This window comes from Crotalus tigris, unplaced genomic scaffold (genome assembly GCF_016545835.1).
Source record: "Crotalus tigris isolate CLP2741 ecotype Arizona unplaced genomic scaffold, ASM1654583v1 scf7180000017591.2836849, whole genome shotgun sequence".
In the NCBI taxonomy this organism is placed as follows: Eukaryota; Metazoa; Chordata; class Lepidosauria; order Squamata; family Viperidae; genus Crotalus; species Crotalus tigris.
Genome location: NW_024096497.1, coordinates 2,631,682 through 2,655,167, shown reverse-complemented (window position 1 = coordinate 2,655,167; position 23,486 = coordinate 2,631,682). Strand labels below are relative to the sequence as shown.

At 37.5% G+C, this 23,486-nt stretch overlaps 1 protein-coding gene across 3 annotated transcripts in view; it reads right to left on the bottom strand.

Moving 5' to 3' along the window:
• The window catches only part of LOC120317579 (diacylglycerol kinase beta-like), a 171,402-nt gene that overhangs the window by 25,094 nt on the left and 122,822 nt on the right, over positions 1–23,486 (bottom strand). For all 3 annotated transcript variants that reach the window (XR_005559274.1, XM_039364279.1, XM_039364268.1), the window contains exons 15-23: positions 22,831–22,947; positions 21,278–21,376; positions 19,802–19,918; positions 18,661–18,734; positions 16,563–16,637; positions 14,151–14,236; positions 12,984–13,073; positions 11,142–11,302; positions 5,598–5,662 (exon numbers count right to left, since the gene is read on the bottom strand). Coding sequence is in view for 2 of the 3 variants with exons in the window: in XM_039364279.1 (XP_039220213.1) it covers positions 5,598–5,662; positions 11,142–11,302; positions 12,984–13,073; positions 14,151–14,236; positions 16,563–16,637; positions 18,661–18,734; positions 19,802–19,918; positions 21,278–21,376; positions 22,831–22,947 (884 nt within the window). In the remaining variant the exon portion in view is untranslated. The remainder of the gene's footprint in view (positions 1–5,597; positions 5,663–11,141; positions 11,303–12,983; positions 13,074–14,150; positions 14,237–16,562; positions 16,638–18,660; positions 18,735–19,801; positions 19,919–21,277; positions 21,377–22,830; positions 22,948–23,486) is intronic.

The window sequence follows — 23,486 nt, the reverse complement described above, 5'->3', positions numbered from 1 at the left end:
TTGTATATCTATTACAGATTCAGCAAAAACTATAAAACAACATCTGAAAGGCCAAACATTATTCATTCAGCATGGTTGAAGCATGGGATTATCTTTACAGTTTCCATTTTGTATTTCCTAACCAATCCTTAAGATGCATTAGGAGGATAAAGATATGTTTACTTCAGCAGGACGACTGTTTGCTGAAGATCTATTCTTAGAGAAATGTTTGAATAGAAGAATTTTTGTAAAGTTTTTTTGAATATCTCCTGTATAGACATTAGTAAGTGAATTTTGCTTTTTTAATGAAAGCAAGCCTGGACTATTTCTCATGAATCTACATGTGAAACGTAAGCTAGTTCCAACCTAATAGTCTGTTTTGCCTTTATTGCCTGTTTCTGTTGGTTCTGGAATATATATATAATTATGAAGTGTGAATGAATGGAACTGGATCTACAGCCAAATTCTAGGAACTTTCTAAGCAAAACCTAAAATATCCAGAATTCCCAAACGTTAAGAGTTCCAAATCTTAGAATACTACATATTCTTTTGAGATCATTTTGCTCCAGGATTTTATATAGATAACGTAAGTTTCTTTCAGTAATACTTTTTATCTTAAAGATAAGTGCCATGAAATTATCCCTGATTAACAATCAATCCAGTTTGATGAGGAGTAAAACCTCAGTCAGAAGCAAAACAGTAGCTCAAATGGGCAAACACACAATAAGAAACAAAGTGTTGCTGAGTGCATACTTAGCCTAAGAGCAATTCCTCATTTCAGCCTAAGCGGCTTGTCTCGCATGCTGCTCCTGGCCAATTAAGCCAAATCCAGAAACTGCAGTCTGGATTGTTGTGTATTGATAAAGGGATCAGGCTGATGATCAGAATAGATAGCCCTCAACTTACAATCTTTTCTTTAGTGACCATTCAAAGTTACAACAGCACTGAAAAAAGTGATGTATGACTGTTTTTCACACTTACAACCATTGCAGCATCTCCATGGTCACATGATCAAAATTCAGACACTTGGCAATTGGCATGTATTTATGACAGTTTCAGTGTCCCGGGGTCATGTGATCACCTTTTGCAACCTTCTGACAACAAAGTCAATGAGGAAGCCAGATTCACTTAACAACCATGTTACTAACTTAATATCTGCAGTGGTTCATTTAAAATCTGTGGTAAGAAAGATCATAAAATGGGGCAAAATTCACTTAAATTCAATTATCTTGCTTAGAAACAGAAATTTTGGGCTCAAGTATGACCGTAAGTCGAGGACTACCTATAAACCAGCCTATCAGGGCCTACTGTTTCCTTTTAGAAATGGTCTCTCCAGATGTTTATATACCTGGATGGCTTCATACTCCTTTCCACATATCTCCTTTAACACAAATAGAGACCCTTTCTGTTTCCTCTCCTTCTTTATAACTCTGATTCTACAATAATCAATCAATCAATGAAATAAAAATTGGTTGTCTTCCATTCCTCTGTAGATTTATGGAAAATTGGTTAGCAAGGAGGAACTGTTCAGATTTATGAAAACGATGTAGAAAAGTTCTTATGTTGCATCTTAAATATATAAAAGAGGGGGAAAAAACAGGAAAGGAAGGGAAGGTTTGCGAAAGTGAGGGCAGGGGGTGAGAAAGCAAGAGAAAGATCTTCACTAAAACTAGCAAAAACAAGAAAAAAGGGCCCACTGAATGAAAGAAGGGCTGAATGTTGCATGAGCTTCCTAGGTTGAAGATAGCTGACTGACTTAATAGGCCAATCATAAGATTGTAACAAGAATAACATCTGTTGACCAGTAGCTAACAACCAAGGACAAAATGGCCACCCAGGGCAGAGGAAGCAGCCCAAGAGGGAAAAGGACATGCCAGGTACTACACCTAATCTGTGCAGGGTCTGCTAATAGAATGGAAGAAGTCACTGGAGACCATCTGCTCTGAAGAGCTTAATATGGCTCAGGTTGCAAAACAGCAGTTTCGAACTGAAGCTAGAAAACATGGGTGTGAAGTGCATTTGGAGAAGGCTGGGAGTAGGAGGCAGCCAAAGTCATCTGTATCTGCACTCAGGAAACAATGAATGGTCTAAATTGGCACTGGTCTGTGCTAAGAGTTGTGATCACTGGCAAAATCAAACTTGTCAGAAAAATTCCTACATTTTCTCCCAAGATTGGGGAGAGAAATCTTTTTATTTGTTTTTTATGATTGTTATACAGTTAGGATTCAGCAACCATCATTTTGGAGTCTCCATTTCCCCCCCAAGAGACCCATCTCTACTCACAGAGTAAGGTATGACACAACTCAAGAGAACCAATATCGTCATTCACTTTAACAATAAGTAGAGGCTAGAATTTGTACACGTTTATCCTTGTAAATTGTTAAAAATGAATGAAACATGTATATACGCAAACCTTGGCCTTTGTGGGTTGATTCTTAACAGGTGGACAATATGACATAAATTGCTATTTATATGGCATGCACCCTTCCCCTTATTTATTTCTTCTTGCCAAGCAATTCTTTAGAGTATAAGGCTTTTCAAAACTACAAGTCTGCCCACCTAAGGCTCAAATATAGTTCTGCAATGGCCAAAACAAAATGGCCAAAGTATTAGATTGTAAGAACAATAAAATATTTTACACCATCAGACAATGGTTTCCACTACTAAAGGGTGTTCCATCCTGATGAGGCAGTCATAAGCATTGGGGTGTATAACATTTTATGGGCTGTTGGCTTAGCAGTTATGCTGAGGATGAAAAGCTTCTACTAAGTTAGGGGACTAGAAATGGGATAGATATGGGTGCAGCAGCTCAGACATCAATTATTTGTCCTAATGGAAAATCAAAGCAGTTCCAGGTAGCAGCATGGAAAAGACTCTCACAAACTGAGAGCTAATGATATCTGTTTCATCTGTTTTAGGAATGTTTCATGTTTGTAGGGGAAAGAATAGCACTATCTTTCATTAAAAAGCCCCCAACAAGATTGTTGATCTCTCTCTCTCTCTTTCCCCCTCTTTCTCTTGCTCTCCATGTGACTGCCACATTTACCATGGGAAAGAAGGCAATTGTTATATGCTGCTCAGGATCTAATGTACTTATATTAATCCCATGGACATAGAAGAAAATGGCATTAGAGCACATGGTAGTTAGAGGTAATGAAATTCACATAGTTTGGTGGATAGTCCATGGCTGGATTGTCCCACAGTGAGTATTCTAATATATTCATTCTCTTGTGCCTACTATTAAGCAGCAGCTGCCATTAGAACACATCTTAAGATAGAAGTGCTTCACAACCAAACTTAACAATTCACAAAAAAATGATTCTACAAATAGATCTCTGTGTAGACTTCAATATTCCAGCAAAAGAAGATGATTTCTAATTGTTCAATAACAATAGCAACAATATGACTTCTCCTCACCTAGATTATATTACTTAAGAAAAAGCCTTGGGCTGATTAGGATTGGATCTTTATATAGAAGGGTGTTAGTGCTATCAATTCTAGAACTCAGAACAAATTCTTAGCCCCAGAGTTTTTAAATTTAGGGATATGGCTTTTTGGTTCTCAGATCTCAGGGTTCTAAAACAATGATTTAGTAACTGATTGATTCCATTGCTTTGCATTTTTAATTTCATTTTCCAACTGAAAAAGATTACCAATGCAATTTAAAATAATCTGATTCTGCTTTCAGGTTTATAATATAAAAGACATGGCATAAAAGCAATTGAACTAGAAAGAAGAACAAAGAGAAAAATATCAAAGTTATTATATGGGTTCTTGGGGGGGGGGAAGTGATTTGTTTTGAGCCAGATTGTTCTCCCTACAAGAGTCTTCTTGGAAAACAGAGTGTGCACCTGTAGTTTCCTCTCCTGATTCCTAGCTAAATTAATAATGGATGAGGCCAAGGTACACTATGAGTAGGTCCTGTTTCTGAAATTTGTCCATGTTTGAGCAACCCCCCCACCCCAAACCAGCTTTTCCCCCTTTCCAGGCACGTGGTCCAAGCCAATTGAATCAAAACCCACACGTTGGCATGTTTTCCTTTGGTACGAGAAAAACAAAGTACATAAATACTTCCAAACCCATGCCATAAGGAATGTATTACTCTCAGAGTGGGAGATAGTTAAAAAAAAATTATATGAAAATACCTGAGTGGCTTTCCACAATGGAAGCATTTGCGTATCCGAACTTAATTAACTATGATAAACTTGTGGCCTATAAAAACATTTTAGATAAAGGAAAACTTAAAGATAGGCAAGAACTTCAACAAATTGGCATTGATTTAACATGGTGGTCATACTTGCAAATTCAAACAAGATATGAAAAAGATGTAAAAGTAATGGGATTCTACAAAGAACTAGATAAAATACTTTTGAAAACAGATGAAAATCTGATTAAGAAACTTTAGAAAATTCCTGCTAAATTGGAAGATGGAAGAAGAACAAGTAAAAGAAACAATGATAGTGTGGGCAAAGAATTTTGGTTATTCTATAGATTTAGAAGATTGGTAAAAACTATGGGACTGAAATATTAAATTTACTAAAGCAGCTGCATATAAGGAAAACTTATATAAAATGTTTTATAGATGGCACGTGACACCAGTTAGATTAGAGAAAATGTTTAAAAATGTATCAGAAATGTGTTGGAAATGTAAACAACAACCAGGCACTTATTACCATCTCTGGTGGATATGTCCTAATGCTAAAAGGTTTTGGTTTAAGATCCACATGTGGCTAGAAAAGATGATTAAAATACAGATAGAATTTAAACCAGAACTCTGTTTGTCAGGAATATTAGGTTTGAATTATGGAAAAGAGAATGAGTATTTAATATTGCATGTGTTGACAGCCACAAGAATAATATTTGCCCAATTTTGGAAAAATGAAAATTTACCATCTGACCAGACTATAATAACAAAAATGTGCAGAAATGGATAGACTGACTTTAGAAACGAAAGAGAAAGAAGACACAATTTATTTTAAAACATAGGGGAAATTTTATTATTGGTTAGAAACACGCTAGAATGAGAAAAGGTTATGAAATTTAAAGAGATAAGTGATAATTTGTATTTATATTCCATGATTATTTGTATGAACTTGTTCTGATTTCTTCTTCTTCTTCTTCCTCTTTGTATATTTGTGATCTTAAACAATATGGTAAACTATAATTAATATGTAATATATTATTATTTTAAAGTGATTATAATTAATTAATACTGTTAAGTAGTGAAATGAATGAGAGCTATTGACTAATTTGTTATTTACATGATTATATTGAAAGTTGTTTAATAATAGAGTAATTATTAAGATTTAATATGTAAACCTGGACTGGTAGACTTGCTGAAGCGATATTATTTTGTGGGATTAATCCCACTTTTGTGTTACCCCTTTCCCCTGGTCTAACCTTTTTGTATGTTTCCCTTTGTCTTATCCTTTTTGATACTATCCCTTTATTACCTTTATAAAACTCAATAAAAATATTTATAACCCCCCCACACACATTTAGATAGAGGGTGCACCGACCAGGGAAGGCTTAATCAAGTAATTTGGTCCAACTATAGCAACCTTATAACCAGTACAAAAGAAAAAAGAATTGTGGGAGGGGGGAAAGCTGATATTTACCTGCTATTGAATTTTTCGGGATGCTTTTCCCTCATCAAATGGAATCTATGTGCAATGGATGCATCCTGTAAAAAGGAGAAAGGGAAGGAAATGAAGCCTTTTATAAAGTACAGTCAATTTTCCAGAATTCTTAACACTAGAACTTATAGATTTGAACTTTACTTCTTATATTATGCCTTCCCTCAATTATTATAACTAGTACAGATGTTACATTTCTCCACAAGCTTCTTAAAGTTACCATATCAGAACAATGTCTGTTTTCAAGCACTTTCATATTACTATAGTTTGCACTTTGCATTTCTTACCCCCACTTTAATTTTCATTTGTTTATTTAAATAACATTCAAAAAGTTTTTGGTACCAACAAAAATGCACATAAAATAATAGAATGCTGAAGAAAAAGCCAAGGCCTCTGGGGATTGGATCTCAGGGGCAATTGCATTTGCCTGTTATTTCTAAAAAAATTAAAGTGCTATCTCTGGGAAGGGAATGCAATCTGCCAAAGAATTATCCTTTTACTGCTTTTCAAAGAGAACCTTGGCAAGATACTGTGGTGGCTGTGGGGAAGAGGGAGAGGATGCATTGATCTGGAAGATGGGGTGATGCAAGTGTTTCTCCCATGAGAAACTAGCCTGCCACAAGTTCTCCCTAGAGCTCCAGTCAAGCAAAAAGAAAAAAAAGAAAGAAAAAAAGAAAAGAAAGAAACTTGTTTTAAGATTGCTTCCTGCCAAAGCACAGCTGGAAGTAAGTTGACTCATCTATCAACCACTGTCAACACTGAAGGATCACAGAAATTCAGCACTAGGTTTGAAACGTGTGGAATCCTTGTATGGAGGTGTTGAATGTATGCCCTTGTATTTTCTGCCATTTTACAATATGCAGTATAAAATGGCAGCAAATTTGAATGCTGTTCAATGAAAAAGGAACCATTTCTTCTAATATAATGACTTCTTCCAATATCATGCCCTTTTAGATACATTGGCCTAATTGGGGAAAGCTAATGTATATTATTCATAGTTATCTGTTTTGTACTCCTAGAATACAAAAGGCAAAATATTCAGCTTAAAAAAAATCCCTTAAGAATCATTAACAGGATAGTCTTGTATTAGATACCTTTGGCCATTCTTTGCTTTGCTGACAATTGTGTTCTTATCTTTACTTTGTTTAAGAAAGCATAAAGTTTAAACTCTTTTCAAATCACAAATAGCAATGCAAAGAGCTTTCCCTCAGCACTGAGGTTTGGATTGCCTGTGGAATGCACCCTCCTCATCCAGGGATTAGCAAAGTCCACATCCCTCTCCTCATGATGGAGTAGTGAAGTGTCACTAGAAAGGGACTTTGCGAGTCCAGGACCTGATCTATTTGTAATCCAAAACTTCCTGTTAGTGATATAGTTACTGGCCCACGTTTCTTAGAGTCCAAAAATAAAGAGAGAGAAAATGGGAAGCAGCATGTGGCAGCCTGGGCTCAAGAACAGCTTGTTATCATCAGTGGTAATGCTTAAAAGCATCTTGTTAGAGCTGGGATTCCAGACTAACAAAGCCTGTTTATGTACTTTTCTTGTTCTTCATTACCCATAACTCAGAGATTATAATAACTTATTCTGTGGATCTATAGATATAGGGTATATAGGACACCAAAGTCAATTTTCTTAAATATCTGCAAAGCATGAAAAATAAGTTAATGTAATATTAATCACGTGTTATTGATTTTAAAAGGTCAGCACATCAATTACAGCCATTTGTAAGGCACATTGCTTATGTCTGTAACACATTTATGGCAATCATCAATCATTTATAAATGGAGCCTTACTATAACAGAAGAACATTTTTAAACAAATGCTTCAGTGTTCCCCCCCTTTCCATCAGCTGTTTCTCCTACCATGCCAGAACATTAAACTAGTCAGCTGTTGTGAGGGGCTTCCTAGCAACCCTACAACATGGGTAAACTAACATTATTTGACCAATTTCCATCAGTGAAAATACATACCAACCATGAAGGCACACAGAATGTTTAATAGGACAAAACGGTGAAATAGTTAAAATATAATTAGGTAAAAAGGTTACTTCTAAAAGGCTGTACATGCAGTTATATAAGGCTACTAGTATAGCAGGAAAGCATATTCACCCGGACAGATGTGCCCTGGCTAATAGGGCCAGAAAATAGCACATAACGGAAGATATGCACCTTCAAACTCTGCCCTATTACCACGGAAAGGAGGAGAAACATAGACTGGAGGAGTATTTTGTTCTAGAATATTTATTCTTGCTGATCGCTGCTAATCTATAAAGAGGTTGGTAATGGTCAAAGGTGCTTTTTGAGCATCACTAAATAAATAAATCCTGAAATGTGAAGTCTTGTTATTCTTTTTCTCCTGCTAATGTTATTGACTCAGCCTCAGAGAAAGCTCCGAGAGCTTTCTGGATAGGACCAATGTGGAATTGTACTATATCCAAATAGAACAATTTGAATATCTTGTGTATATTTGATATGATGTCAGAAATTACTCTTCTGATTTTTTCAGGACTTTATTCTTTTTAGTTTTTATTTTGGCAAGCCTCAAAAGTTGGAACTGAACTTGACTACATTCACTCAAAGCTAACACCTGATAAGAATGGATATTTAAAGTTTCTAACTTAGCAGAAATGGCAAAAATTTCTGTTTATTTGAAGGATCATACACAAGAAAGATATATTATTGTATGGAGAAGATGGATAGATTATATTCAGAAAAAATATGGGACTATAAAGTTTCATTTATTTTATGAGTAAATTTTATAGTAACTGTTGTAGAGATTTGTTTATATGACTTAATTTAAGGGGAGTTAAAGGTTAAGTATGATGTTTTTTTCTCTTTTATTTTCTTTTTTCTTTTTTATTATTAACTTTCTTAAGTTAAGTGGGTGGGTAATGATAATATAGACATAGTAAACACTTGGGCATTTCCCCTATGCTGCGTTCATGTGTGTGAGAGGGATGAGAGGGGAGGAAGGAGTAGGGAGGAAGTAGGATGGTTAGAGGAGAAGGGGAGAGGAAGAGAGTAGGAGGGGAGGAGAGAAAGAGGAGGGAAGTGGGGAAGGATTAGAGAGAGTGGACGCAGCCTGGGGGGGGGGTGGGCAGGCGGTACCAATGGTTAGGAATTTAATTGTATTTTGTATGAATAAATGGAAAATAAAAAGTTTTTTAATAAAAAAAAAAAGCTAACACCTGATAATCTCAATTGCTCACACTTATTTATTGATATTTTGTGTCATAAATCCTCTTTATAGCAGTATGCCTACTTTCTTAAGAAAACGCTATCATTTCCTTGCAGTATCATGTTTCTCATTATATCAATAACAAATGTGTGATATTAGTCCTTTATAAGGGTATATAAGCAAGGTGATTGGCTTTCTGTTCTGGCTTGGCTGCAGTTCCCTTTCAGCATATCACCAGTTATCAGGAAAAGCACCCACTGATCACAGTACTACAAGAAAATGGAGATGTTTTAATTTCAAAATTCGACTTGGGCTTATTTCTCTGTTTTTTTTTTGCCTTTCTACCCATAATTCACACTGGCATTTCTCAAACTCCAATAATATTAAGAAACATATGGGACAATATCATAGCAGAATCAGACCCAGAGAAAAAGGAGGTAGGCCATGTCATAACTGTGCAGCTATAAGTAGTCTTCGGTTAATGACCATTTATTCAAAGTTATGACAGTACTGAATGAGGAGACTTACTACTGATCCTCGACGTTGTGGCAATTACAACTCTCCTGCAGTTGCAATTCATGCATTTGGCAAGCAGATTGCAATTTATTTATTTATGAGACTTATATACCGCTTTAAGTGCAAGCACTCTCTAAGCGGTGTACACCAGTAAGCAATGTATATATATATTTACATTGCCCCCAACAATCTGGGTCCTCATTTTACCTACCTCGGAAGGATGGAAGGCTGAGTCAACCTTGAGCCGGTGAGATTTGAACCGCTGACCTGCTGAACACAGTCAGCTAAAATGACCTGCAGTACTGCACTCTAACTGCTGCGCCACCTCGGCTCATTATCATGGTTGCAGGTCCTGTGGTCACATGTTCACCATTTGCAACCTTCCTGGCCAGCTTCTAACCAGCAAAGTCAATAGAGAAGCTGCAGGAGTAAAATTGTGAAAGTACTAGCAGTTGGGTCCTATGGATCAGGAGAACTGAAACTAATTGTTTGGCAACCATGATTGAAACTGGCAACTTCAGAGAGAGTAGTAAATAATGAAAATAAAATGTGAAAAATATGCTAACGGCTGCGGCTTTTTCTGGACTTGAATGGTAGCCATGCAAGCCATGCAAGATCAGGACAATATACTGTATGTTTGAGTTAAAAAGGCAAGGAAATGTCTATAGGACAGCAAAAATGAGTTTCATCCTATTGCTGCCTCCATAATGTCCTCTGAATCAAAGCAAGTATCTTCTTGTGGCAGTACTGTCACCACGTCTCCTCCAGACCATTATCAAGTAATTTCCTGACTCTGCAGAGGTACCCTGTGAATCCAGGAAACAGTATAGTTTATTTAAGGAGATGCTGATAAAGTGGGGGAACATGTTGGAGCTGCAATACTTTTCCTGCTTCAGATCTGAACATTGTGCAACCTACCATAGAAGCATTATATCAGTTTTGAAGGATCAGAACTGGCAGCTTCTACGCTACCAAGAAAAGTCCAAGCTATGTGGTTCAGGTCCTTGCTGGTATCTTATTGGTCATCTTTCCCAAATGTATCTGTCCAGAAACTAATAAAGAGTTTGAGTGAACTCTCCGGTTGTGTCTTTTGGTATGTTGCGGTCACTGATATACTCTATATCAGTGGTTCTCAACCTGTGGGTCGGGACCCCATTTGGGGTCGAACGACCATTTCACGGGGGTTGCCAAACAATGCAATCCGCCATTTTTTCCCCCTTTTCCTTAGCTGTGCTACTCCCTTTTATTCTATTGGCTTTTGAAAGCCAATAGAATAGACTCTCTTGAATAGAGTCTAATTCTATTGGCTTTCCAAAGACAATAGGAATTGTCCAGGCTGTCTCTGCCCTGCTGAGCCCGCCAAAAGTCCCATTCTGCAAATGGTGCTGCACCAGCTGAGTAGTCCTCGACTTACGACTGGTTGAGTAATCCTCCACTTACGACTGGTTGGGGGTCACAGCATTAAAAAGGTTGAGAACCACTGCTCTCTATGGTGTTATTATTTGTTTTATTATTCTATACTGTTTTTAGTGAAAAATAGTCAGAAGCAAACAGGCAGAATGCCATGCCACGGACTTCTGAAATGCATGCACTATGGAAATGATCCTTCTATTATACCTTCCTTTGCTTCCCAATCAATTCTCTACCTTGAATCCTTCCATAATTAATGATGTTCTTATTAATGTCCTTGATAGTCCAATGCATTGGGAATAGTATGAAGAGAAAAAAATGAAATATTGGAGACTTAAATGTTATCAGCATAGTAAAAGATGACAGGATTGCAGTCCCAAATATTTGGAAAGCTACATAAATAAGGTAACACAGATTGCTTACTACTCCTATGGAAAAATAGTTGTTGATGATGCTGTATGGGACAGGATCTCCGTTTTCCTCTTTGTCATTGGGTATGACATCAATTTGCCATCGATCCAGCATTACCTCAGTACTGTGCTCAATATCTTTAAGTATTTTTATTAGGTTGCCTCCTTCATAACCTTGGAATAGAAAAAAAAAACGGATAGGTGATGAGGAATAAAATGTTATGGTGGAATTTGCCAAGCATTAATGGGGCAATAGAGTAAGAGAAGGCCAGGCAGTGAGGGGCTCTACAGAATATATAGCCAGAAAAGAAAGGCAGGTGATCTGCAATGGAAGCAGAAATCAATCTGATGTAGTATAAGTCTCACCACTGGGGTTGAAATCTGAGGCCTTGTACTCCATCCCCAACTCTCAACTCTCAATTAATTGCTGGTGGCAAAAACATCAGCATTTGCTGACTCTGGGCCAGCAAAACAATGTACATTCCATGTAAAGACTATATAAAATCCCAGCCCCAATAACAATGTTAAATCTAGCTTCAAATTGCACCTACGGTATGAAGCAGTACTTTGTGGGGTAATAGAGTTATTGATTGGCTATAACTGCTGACTGCATGATAACTATTATGGGATATCTGCATGGGATATATACTTTAAATAGGAATGCATCCACATCACGGAGATCAAGAGCGTTTGTGAAGAGCCTCCAATGATACTTTAACAGGGTGTGCATACACATGGGGCATGATGGCTTCGGCATACACTCATTTCTACCAAGGTCTCCATACTCTTGTCTCACAACTCCCCAGAGGAGAGCCAACTAAATATGTTAATTGTGATAGCCCAGTCGTGTACTGATAAATGTATAACAATCAACAATCCCATCTGTATGGCTGCCACTACTCTGCATTGCTAGCTGCCAAACAGATGATATGGCACCATAAGCACTGTAGCTCATCTCTGTATTCAAGTGGCTCATAAAATTCCAGAATATTTAATAATCAGTTCTTGTGAGCTAGTATAAGCCAATTCCAGCACACCACTGCACCAGTCACTTTAAAAATCAATTCTATCACTGTTTTACAAGGAAGGTGGTAAGTGGCCACCTTCTTCTTTCAGTAGCATGACTGGACAGGAAAATGTATGCAAAGATTTCTTTTCCAGAATCAGTACTACTGGTTCATTAAGAATTTAAATCTCTATTGTATCAAACAAGATCAGAAAGTTACGTTGCAAATGGAAAAGAGAAGAAAATTAAGAAAAATAAACAAATATCTCTTAAATAAACTGATCTCAGTTCCTACTAACCCAGGAAATAGATGTTCTCTAAATGCCAGGATCTGTCACATGTATACATGCCATAAGTTCACACAGCCCACAGCCCAATCCACAAAATGCAACAGATCTATACAACAACCAGCTTTGCTGGTCTAGCTTTTTGTCCAGATTCACTAGTTCCTCTCCTGTAGCTGCCAAAGCTGGAACTTTTGCCTTCCTATGTAATTACCCAGCATCAAAGGAGAAGCACAAAAACCGAAAACAAAAGAATGCCTGCTCTGTTTACATACCCATCTGAGAAGGAAAACTGATTGGCTACTTGGTGTTCAATTGTGGGGTCATGTTTAATTTTCTCCACTTATCATCTGAATGGTGAAGTGAAGTTACTTTTCCTTTATCTTTTCATGAAATTTCCCCATATTCACAATAGTAGTAAAGCATGGAAAATGGCTGGTGGCATTAAAAACAGCTGACAGGTTTCAACAACACATGAGATTGCTAGCAAGAAAAATCATTGGCAAGTCATGGCATGAAGTTATGGTAAATGAACCAAAACATTGGACTGACTTTAGAGACTTACCTCCTCCCCATCGGAGGCAACGGGCAAGATCATTCCCTGTTCCCAATGGCAGGATAGCCACAGGAGGGTGCTTTGCTAAGTTCATTTTATCTGCAAAGAAATAAGCAAACCATCAGAGGCCCACAGATAGGCCTTTGGGTATGATGACCTTCTTTTGCAACATCTGCCAGAGGAGAGCTCACAGGAGTAGTAAAGCTTAATAACTCCCAAAGGGATAGAATTCACTTGAATTGTGTTCACTGACTAAAAATAAAAACAATAGTAGCGAGAGTACATGATGTACCCGAAGCAAATTGGCTAGAAGACTTGGCCTCAGTGTGATAGATGCAGTGGATGGAAATCCACTAGTAGTGAAAGAAATGTGGATGGGGAGGGAGGAGTTGGGGATTAGTATAGTAGAGTCCCTGATAATTATAATGAACCTTACCTCTACATCAACACCCCCCCCGTTTAATCAATAGCAATCGCAATAGCACTTAGACTTATATGTCACTCCACAGTGCTTTACAGCACTATCTGAGCAGTTTACAAATGTCAACCTATTGCCCCCAACAATATGGATCCTCATTTTACTGACCTCGGAAGGATGGAAGGCTGAGCTAACTTTGAACATGTCATGATCCCACTCCTAGTATGTGGGTAGAGTTAGCCTGCATTACTTCATTCTAACCACTGCACTGCCATGGCTCATGCAATTAGCATGACATTAATTCATGGAGGGGAGGAGAAGTGACACCACTACACTGGTGATATATACAAATTAAATTATCAATAATGAATGTTAATATAATTGATTACAAGATATGTAAATAGCCACCTACTCTGCTCCTCATACCAAGGAAGGTTAAAACCTAGGCTTATTCTTTCAGATTTTCATCTAAACTGTGCTTGCTGTTGTTTTTAACCTGTACAATTTATCATTAAGTCCTTAGCAACTATGAAGAAGTGGATGATAATAATAAGGATGCAAACTGTGCATGGAGTATCTGCCTTTCTTGTCAGAGTTCTCTAATTCACAGTTTCTTTTGTTACACTGGACAGAGATATGCATATTCATGAGAAAGAAGCATCTCAGCCTCTCCTTCCCTTCTCTTGGCAGTAACCCTAGACTTTACCCATGCTTTAATGATAATTTTGTTTATCAAGTGTTGACAGATCCTAATTTACCTATGCAGTCCAGGATCCATCCAACTGTCCCATCCCCTCCACAAGCCAAAATACGAAAGTCTGGGGCATCACGGAAAAAATTTAATCTAAGAAAAAATAGAGGGCAAAAAAACAAAGTAGTTTAGAAATGGTTGATTCTTGTACAATAAGAAAAATGCCACAGTCTCCCACAACCTTTCAAGTGCATTCTGGAATTTATAATCTGAAATATATGGAGAATATAAGACTGGGAAGGTCTGACTTAGATGGTTACTTTTCAAATTCTACAATAATATACAGAAGTGAACATATAGAAAAGCATGTTAGTTGTGTTGTTCTTCAGGATTAAAATATAAGGTGATATTTTGCTATTCTCAAGTGAATAGATGAACGATGAATGATTAAGTGCAATCTATTTGACAAAGAAATCATGCAATCTAGAGTCCAAACTACACTTCATGGAGATATGTTTTCTATCTATTTGTGCTCAAAAAAAATTCTTAGTGTCTATGTAAACTTTAGATATAATTCCACTAATTGTCAAGCTATGAAGATCACTTGCATTAGAACTGCTATGCTGCTGATGCCCTATCCTGCATGCCTCAGTACAAGAGCACCTGGGAGGAGGTTGTAAGTTCCATCGTTCCCACCAAACAACCCAGCGGCAAGAGAAGAGGAGTAGCTCACCCCACATTGATCTGTTTGCTGAAGCAGGAGCTACCAACTGACATGTGGTTTGGAACTCACCAAAAAGAACTGACATGAGGGATGGATTAGCATGGAAGGGAGTCAAGCTGTATGCAAGTCCTGCAGCGCAGCCATGACACTGAGCAGGCTGGCCATTTTGGGTTCCTAAAGACTCTGCATCTCTCTAACTGTCAGTTCTGGTGGCCAAAAATGAAGAAGTACATTGAGAATTATGTGAGGAGCTGTGCTATTTGAGCAGCCAATAAACAACTGCCAGGGTGAAGCCCAGGACTGTTGCAGCTGGGGGCTGACCCAGTTAGACTCTGGGAGGAGATAGCTATGGTGGAGTTGCCGGAGAGTGGGGGAAGCACCATGATTTGGACTGTAACAGACCTCTTTTTCAAGCAGGCCCACTCCATCACATGCTCTGGACTCCCCTCAGCTCAGAAACTGGGGCGTTCCTTGTAGGAGACAAAATATATCTATCCACTAAGTATCTCAAGTTGAAACAAACTTGCAAGAAACTAGGTCCAAAATACATAGGTCCTTTCCCTTTCATGAAAATTATAAACCCGGTGAGAGTAGAGCTCAAGTTGTCTAGGATACTGGGGAGAGTGCATCCGTAATTCCACTGTAGCCTACTGAAGCAATTTCAAGAGTCTACTATGAGGTCAGTGGGAAAAGCAGCCCCGGCGCCCGTAATGGTGGGAAGAGAAACACATTATGAAGTCAAATGGATTCTGGACTTCAGAATTCACAGAGGGAGGTGGCAGTATCTAATACAAAGGGAGGGCTATCCGATGTCAGGAGCTAGATGGGTAAAAGCTCACAACGTAAGATCAGATCGCTTAGTGAAGTGATTCTACACTAAATACCCCTGGAAGGCAAGACAAAGTTAACAAATAATAATGTATATTCATTTTGTTTTCCATGTTTCCCCAACTCTGTAGAGGGCCAGCCCGTCAAGCTATGAAGATCCCTTGCATTAGAACTGCCATGCTGTTTCTAGCTTGCCTACAGTCTGGGGGGATGGGGGAGAAGGTTTGGAGTGCACAGGTGGTTGCTATCAGTGTGAGAGTCAAGGTGATCAAAGAGATGTTTTGGCGAATAAAGGTTTTCTTCTCATAATAAATGTTTGAAGACTAATTGGACAATGTGACCTGAACTGTTAGAGAGGTGAGGGAAGGTTTTACTCTTTTAATTAACTTTTTCCTGCAATATTGTCAGAGCTGGTATTCTTTCTACCATACCGGTATGCTATGTCTAATAAAGCTTTACATTAGAGATTGCAATGTCTCTGGTGGATTTACTTTGTTGAGCTTTTCAACCAGAACCATGACACTAATAGCAATGCAGTAAATAACCTCAGCTGCAAATAACATTTGCTGCATTGATCCTTTGTATTGCAATGAAACCTCCACATATATTCTTTCATGAATTGATAGGGACCCAGTTGACTCAACAACACAAATATAGCAAATATAATACAATACAGCAGATACATACTTTAAAAGGCCAACAGTCAGATGAGATTCTCAATCTAAGGCATATTTGTGTAGGGAAGGAGGAGGAAGTAAGGGAAATTGAACTGAGGAAAGACAGCAAAGAGGAAAAAGAAGTGAAGTGATAAGAATAGATCAGAGACAACATAAAGAAAGCAAGTAATAGTAAGAAGGAGGACCAAAGATTTCTAAATATGACAAACAAACAAACATGTAAAATAGGCCACATTTTGAACTTCAATACCCAGGATTAGGTCCTCCACGATCCAGGTTATAAACTTGTCTGGGATTGAGTATGTAATGGAATTTCCTATGTACCCTAAAAGTAAGAAAAAAAAAAGAGTCAACAGCTATAAAAAGGAGAGTCAAGGCAAATTATTATTTTTATTCTCGATCAGCTTTCTTCACTCTCTCTGCTTTTTTTAGCACCTAAAGCGTTGCTAGGGGAGAACCAGTTTGATCTAGTGCAGGGATCCCCAACCCTCGGTCTGTGGACCAGCAACCGGTCTGCCCAAACAAACAAAGCCCCATCCACCGGATGGAGGCAGCACACAAAACCACGCATCCTCTGGTCTGTGAAAAAACCTCCATAGAACCGGTCCCTGGGACCTCTGATCTAGTGGTTAAGGCACCAGGCTAGAAAGAGGGAAACTGAGTTCAAGCTCAAGTCCCACCTTAGCCCTGAAAGTCGGCTGGGTGACTTTGGCCCAGTCACTTGCTTTAAGTCCAACTCACCTCAAAGGATGTTGTTATGGGGAAAATAAGAGGAGGAAGGTGTTGGATATGTTTACCACCTTGAGTTATTTGCAAAAATAATAAAGATAAGATATAAATAAATAAGTTGCAAATGCTATTTGCCAAGAGCAGAAGTGGAAGTAAGCAAGAACATGAGAGAAAATGACTATATAATAGAGGCATTCTTGATTTTAATGGAAACTGAAATGAATTTTAATAAATTCAACCAATGAAAAGTAGGATTCTGTGGCAGAAAACACGAAAGACAAAATTATTCAAAGATTGGATTGGAATTCTTAAAACAATAGTAACTAAAAACAGGATTCCCTCCCCTACCCCCCCCCCAAAAAAAAAATTAAAAGGAAAAAAAGTGGAACACGGCAAAAGAAGCCTACTTGGCTGTAGAAACAAAAAACAATCTTTAGGGAAAATCTGTAAATAAAAGAATAATGTAAAAGAAAAAGGGGGGACAGTCACTAAGGAAGAATACATGCCAGTAAGTCTGATTTATAGAAATGGTACCAACAAAGCTATGAACAGAATTCATTGAGGTTAGGAAAGGAGGTTATGAAGTCATAGAAGAGGGACTTGAGAAAAGATGAAATGAGGCAATGGGGAAAGCATGATAATGCTTTTAAATTTACAGAAAAAAAATGAAGATTTGTTTTCTGGCAATGTATTCAACAGGAAAACATAGTCTTTAATTATATGAAAGTAGATTCCACTTGAGTGTTAGGAAAAGGTTTGTAACAAGAAGGGCAGATTGTCAATGGAATCAATTAGCAAGGAAGATACTATGCTCCCCTTTACTGGATTTGTTCAAGTAGTGGCTTGGTGGCCACCTATTTTGGATACTTCCATTTTCTTTGGAGCAGGAAATTGTACTTAATGGATCCTTCCAGTTTTACAATTCTGTAGTTCCAAGTGATGTTGAACTACAACTTCCAATAATCTCAGCCAGCATGATCAACCATTTAGACAACTATCAATTCTTTACCAACATTCTACACTGACTGACAGCAAGTCTACAGAGTTCCACTCTGGAGTTTTGTCTTACCATTATCTGAAAATGAAAATTATTTAACTTGGACCCTTCTGCATTCAAAATTGATATTCTGGTGCTAAGCTATAGCAGTTTCCTGCTTTAGGACATTCACAGAAGCTTATAGCACTTAGCAATAGCACTTAGACTTGTATACCACCCCATAGTGCTTTAGAGCACTCTATGGGAGATTTACAATATTAGTATATTGCCCCTAATAATCCGGGTCCTCCTTTTACCATCCTCTAAAAGCTGGAAGGCTCAATCAACCTTGAGCCCCGTCACGATCCAACTCCAGGCTGTGGGCAGTTTGCCTGCAATACTGCATTTGACCACTGAGCCACCATGTAAGAGCTTTTACATGTGTAAGAGTAATGATAAAAATACCTGGAATCACAACTACATTTTATAAGGAACATTATAATTTGAATATAAGGGAAAATCTGCTCTAAAACATTTGCTTGAGGAAGATTTATTTGTCTACAACAATTTATTGATGCACTTATTGTATCACAATATTAAATCTTGGAAATGTACAATTTTCCAAAAGAAGGGAGAAACATACCTTTCTCCTTGCCTTCCTCCACTCTTGGGGTTCACAAATACCAGCAATGGGTGTGTCCCTAGCATAGGCGTGATCTGAAAACCAAATATATATCAAACAAGCAGACTCCCTGCATAATATACAAACATTGTGCAGAAAGGAGAACTAAGTGATGTGGCAGAGTTATAGGTGAACCAAAACTAACTAACTAGAAAGATATTGGATAAATAGGATTTAGTGCCACAGAAAAACATTAGGATCCTCCAAACTGTGCTATTCTTTACACCTTTTCTGCATATTGTCTTGCTATACACTGGGCCAAATATTGTATATTGGACAAAGAATAATAAATGGATATCTTTACTTAGGAGGCTTGTGACCTCCTGTACCTTTTTGATACACATCAAGTGGCTGCATTCTTAAGGGCATGACAGATATTAACCTAATCAAACATTTGCAAGCACTGATTATATATAATTATAACCTTTTTGAAAGAGAAGTCATGCTAAATTCTAAATTACAGGAAATTCTATGGGGATGGATATACTGCTATTAACACATGCACAGTTTAACATAGCTATAATTCCTAGAATGGGGCAAGGGCTTCCATTAGGCAAATTGAGCATGTACCTCAAAAAACAGATGCTGGAAGATGTTAGGAAACAACAACAACAATATGACATGTAGTTTTCCTTCTGTCCCTTAACCAGTGTTTCTCAATCTCAGCAACTTTAAGATACGTGGTCTTCAAATCCCAGAACTCCCCAGTCATGCTTGATGGGGAATTCTAAGAACTGAAGTTCACTCATCTTAAGAACGCTAAGGTTGAGAAACATGAATGTAAACTGCCTTCAGGAAAGCAAAAAATACTGTCCCAATGTTAATACAAAGAAAAATGCAACTTCCAGTTTATTTAATTTTGTATATGGAAATGGAGAAGGGAATGATGGCTTGTTATTATTTTTCTGGCCATAAAAAGTTTTAGGACTATCTAGTTTCAGAGTGGTTTATAAGCTGCCTAAAGGACTAATATATCGACACTGTATTCCACTATATCTTTCTCCAAAGTGGCCCACTATTTTTCACAATGATGAAAGTGCTTCTCCATGGGTACATACAACTATACATGTACAAGGGAGAAAAGATGCTATCAGCTACCCACCTGCAATCCATGTCCATCCACTGTAGTAGTATTGTATCTGAAGATCATGTTTGTATCCTCGGGGGTGGTGCTGGATGGTGATTCACTCTCTGATCTTCGTGAGTGGGATTGCCTATCCTTTTGAAGAATCAAAGATGCATAGGACATTTAAAAATAGATAGCAAAGAAGTACTAATGACATAAACAGAGAGGAGATTATGGAATTCTAAGTATAAAAATATATAATAAGACCACAAAAGACTAAGGATATTGTATAACACATGGATACTAAAATACTGCCTAACAAACGGTGCAAAACCTATCATTTGGTAAAGGACATGCATTTTATAAATTCCAAATGATCTTGGATAACCTAGCAATTTTGTTACAAATTATAATTAAGTTCTGAAAATATCACCCAAAAGTAGCTTCTGCCTACCAATAGCCACAAAATTCCCACAAACAACATTTAATTGAGGCATAATGCCTCTGATCTTGGAGAAGGCATAAAACCATCATGATTAGTAACTATGGAAAGACTTCCATTGAATTATCTAATCTTATTATCCATTTTCTCTGTAGAATCATTCTGTATATCATGGTCCCTTTTACTGGCCTTTTCTCTAATATTTCCAAATTAAGAGAATTGCTTCAGCCCTTCATTCATTTTGATTTTTTTTAACATTCATGTGACTTTCTTTCACTAATGTACAGTTAGTGGGCCATGGTTAGTCTTACTATACACCTATATACCCTCTGCTTCAGAGGAAGCAGTCCTCTGTTATATAACATACATAAATGTTCCATATTGGTTTATATATTTACAGTTTCTCCTCATAAGGAGGGACTCTTTGTAAAACATATTATTTAATGTATTCTGCATGGTTTGATACATGCAACAGTTTGTCCATTTTTTATATTTAAATTCTGATATATGTTATTTGACATGTAATAATTTTTATTTAATGCATTTAAGAATTTTGTTCATTAGTCATAGTCAGATACATTAGACAGACAGAAAACTCTAAGTCAAAAATCCAGAAACCTCCCTGCATTGCATAATGACATGATTGCATAATAATTAAATTTGGGCCTTGAAAGTAGACAAAAACAAGCTTTAACATAGATTTATTCCATTTAAAAATCAAAGAAGATTAATCCATAACATCTTCCCTCCCCACTGCCAGTCCTATTTGTGACATCCACGTACTGTATGCCCTGGGAACCATCAGTGTAGTTATTATGAGAACCTTAGTGCACTTTTCCCAGCTTGAGACCACAGTGGACAAAATTGTGGGGAACTATGGTCCAATACAGAGGGTATTACAAGGGAATACCAGGTTTGTAATGGTATAGGAATCTAATTAACCAAATCAGTTTGGATAAAGCCATTTGGATCATGAGAATATATTATCCAATTGCCTTAAGTGAGACAGAACCAATAAGAAAATATCATTCATAAAACCAGTTTGATATGTGCCAAGCAGACTCATTTACCAGAACAACTGGGCAGATCTGGGAAGGCAGCAAGATGTGGTCTTTGAGATGCCCACCATCACACTCAGGTTTCATGTGTGAGGCACATTTGTTGTGAAGCTTTAAAAAGAGAGAAAACAGCATGTACCAATGTTTACTTTCCTGTTTCCATCCATATCCATCTGATCCTCTAAATTTTTCCTTTACTTATGATCAAGAAATCAGATTAGCAAAGCATCTGATGTTTCTTTGATAAGATGGCTTTTAGTCTCCAGCTCTGCAGAAAAGCCATTGTTTTCTATTGGGAGAATTAAATCCTTAAGGAGAAAATATTACGAGAAAATAATGCTTCTTTTTGTACCAAAATGGAGAGGGGAAAATATGCCAATGATAGAGTTATATATCTCTAGCCCTGACTTGGCAGGTATTATGGTGTTGACCAAATGTCTGGAAGCTGTGTTGCTCCAGATGGGGAAAAACTCATGGCCCAAACCTGGCAAAATGGAGAGGTTTTATGTTCTTGGTTCCTTCGGGGTCTGCTGGTTTATCATCATTGACTCTGGAAAGGGTCACACTTCCTCAGATGAGATTTTCCTGGAATCATGGTTCCAGCTCAGGAGGACATTTGCATGTTGTGCACCAACTGTGCCCTTTCCTGGACTGGAAGACCTTGCTCATGGTCAATGCATTTTACATGGGCTGGCCTTTAAGATCACTTGGAAACTACAACTGTCCAGCAATGTACCCTCCTCTATCACATTAAAAATTACAATTTGCTGCTAACGTTTAAGAGAAGCTTTGGAGGTAATGTTCAGGGATTGGGGGTATATATAGCCTATATGCCTCAGGTTATGCTTTTCTGTGGTAAATAGCTTGTAACTCTGTGAAATTGTTGCTGTTTCTTCAAATAACTGCTCTGAGTTCTTTGGAAAAGGAGACGAGCTTAAATTAAAACATTAATAAAATCAGTAAATCATGTTTTTAAACAGCTGTGTTCTTCTTACTTTAATATCTGCAGGTCTGGCAAACTGTTGTACCTGTCACTGCACTTAAGAGGCATGTAGTACCATTCACCACCCATAACAATAACAATGAAATGTCACCAAATATAAAAAGTAATACATCCTATGAGCTTTATTTTTGTGCCACAAAGGTGCTTACAATAGTTCACAATAGTTGCAAAGTGGATAATATATCATTGTTATCATCCAATCCTGGATGTATTCCTTGAGAAAGCCAAATTTGAAGCCTTTTAAAAATACATTTTGGATCTTCCTTTTCACAAAGACTTACTTCATGTATGTCAGAATCAGGGTTATAAAAGAGGTGATGGATAGTGGCATGAATTGCTGAACTACAATATTTTTAGCATTTACAGTTTCTCCATAATTTACTGGATGATGGCTAATTTTGGGATTAGGAGGGGAAACTAGTAAGGGAAGATGAATCTTTATTTCTTACAACATGCCACAAAAATTATTAACTTAAATGTGTAAAAAATCTCTCTTGACTAAAATAGATTTCCATAATCTTTGATTAAAAATAAAAAGACAACATTCTTTTCACGTACTCACTGTGATTTGGCACCATACACAATGTAGTCCGGTAATTCCCTGGTAGCATTTGATGCTTTTATGACACCGATCACACTTGGCTGGGGAATTGCCCTCAATCCATGTATGCTGCATAACCTAGAAATGCAAAATTGTTCAAATAGCTTGGTAGAAAGGGAGGATAGTACAAATTTAGGTAAGTTCCTAGTCCCCATCTTCAGTTTAGGGAATAGTTTTCTCTGATTATTGGGTATTTCTACACATTTATATTAGAGTCCTGGTTATATAGTGGTTAGAATGCAGTATTACAGACAAACTCTGCCCATAGCCTGGAGTTCGATCCTGATAGGACTCAAGGTTGATTCAGCCTTCCATCCTTCAGAGGTCAGTAAAATGAGAATCCAGATTGTTGGGAAAATATGTTGTCATTGTAAATAGCCCAGAGGGCTATGGAGCTGTATATAAGCCTAAATGCTTTTGATATATCTATACATTTATGAAAACATAAATGATTGTAGGCAAATAGCTTAACTATCAGCCTTACTAGGTAGACCAGACAGGAAACATGACCAGATAAACTAATTTTACTTTACTGTAAAGCTATGTTAATAGAATTTTGCAAGAGTGAAAATACAGTTCTCCTGATATCGTCTTTGGAGCCTGAGAACTTATGGAGA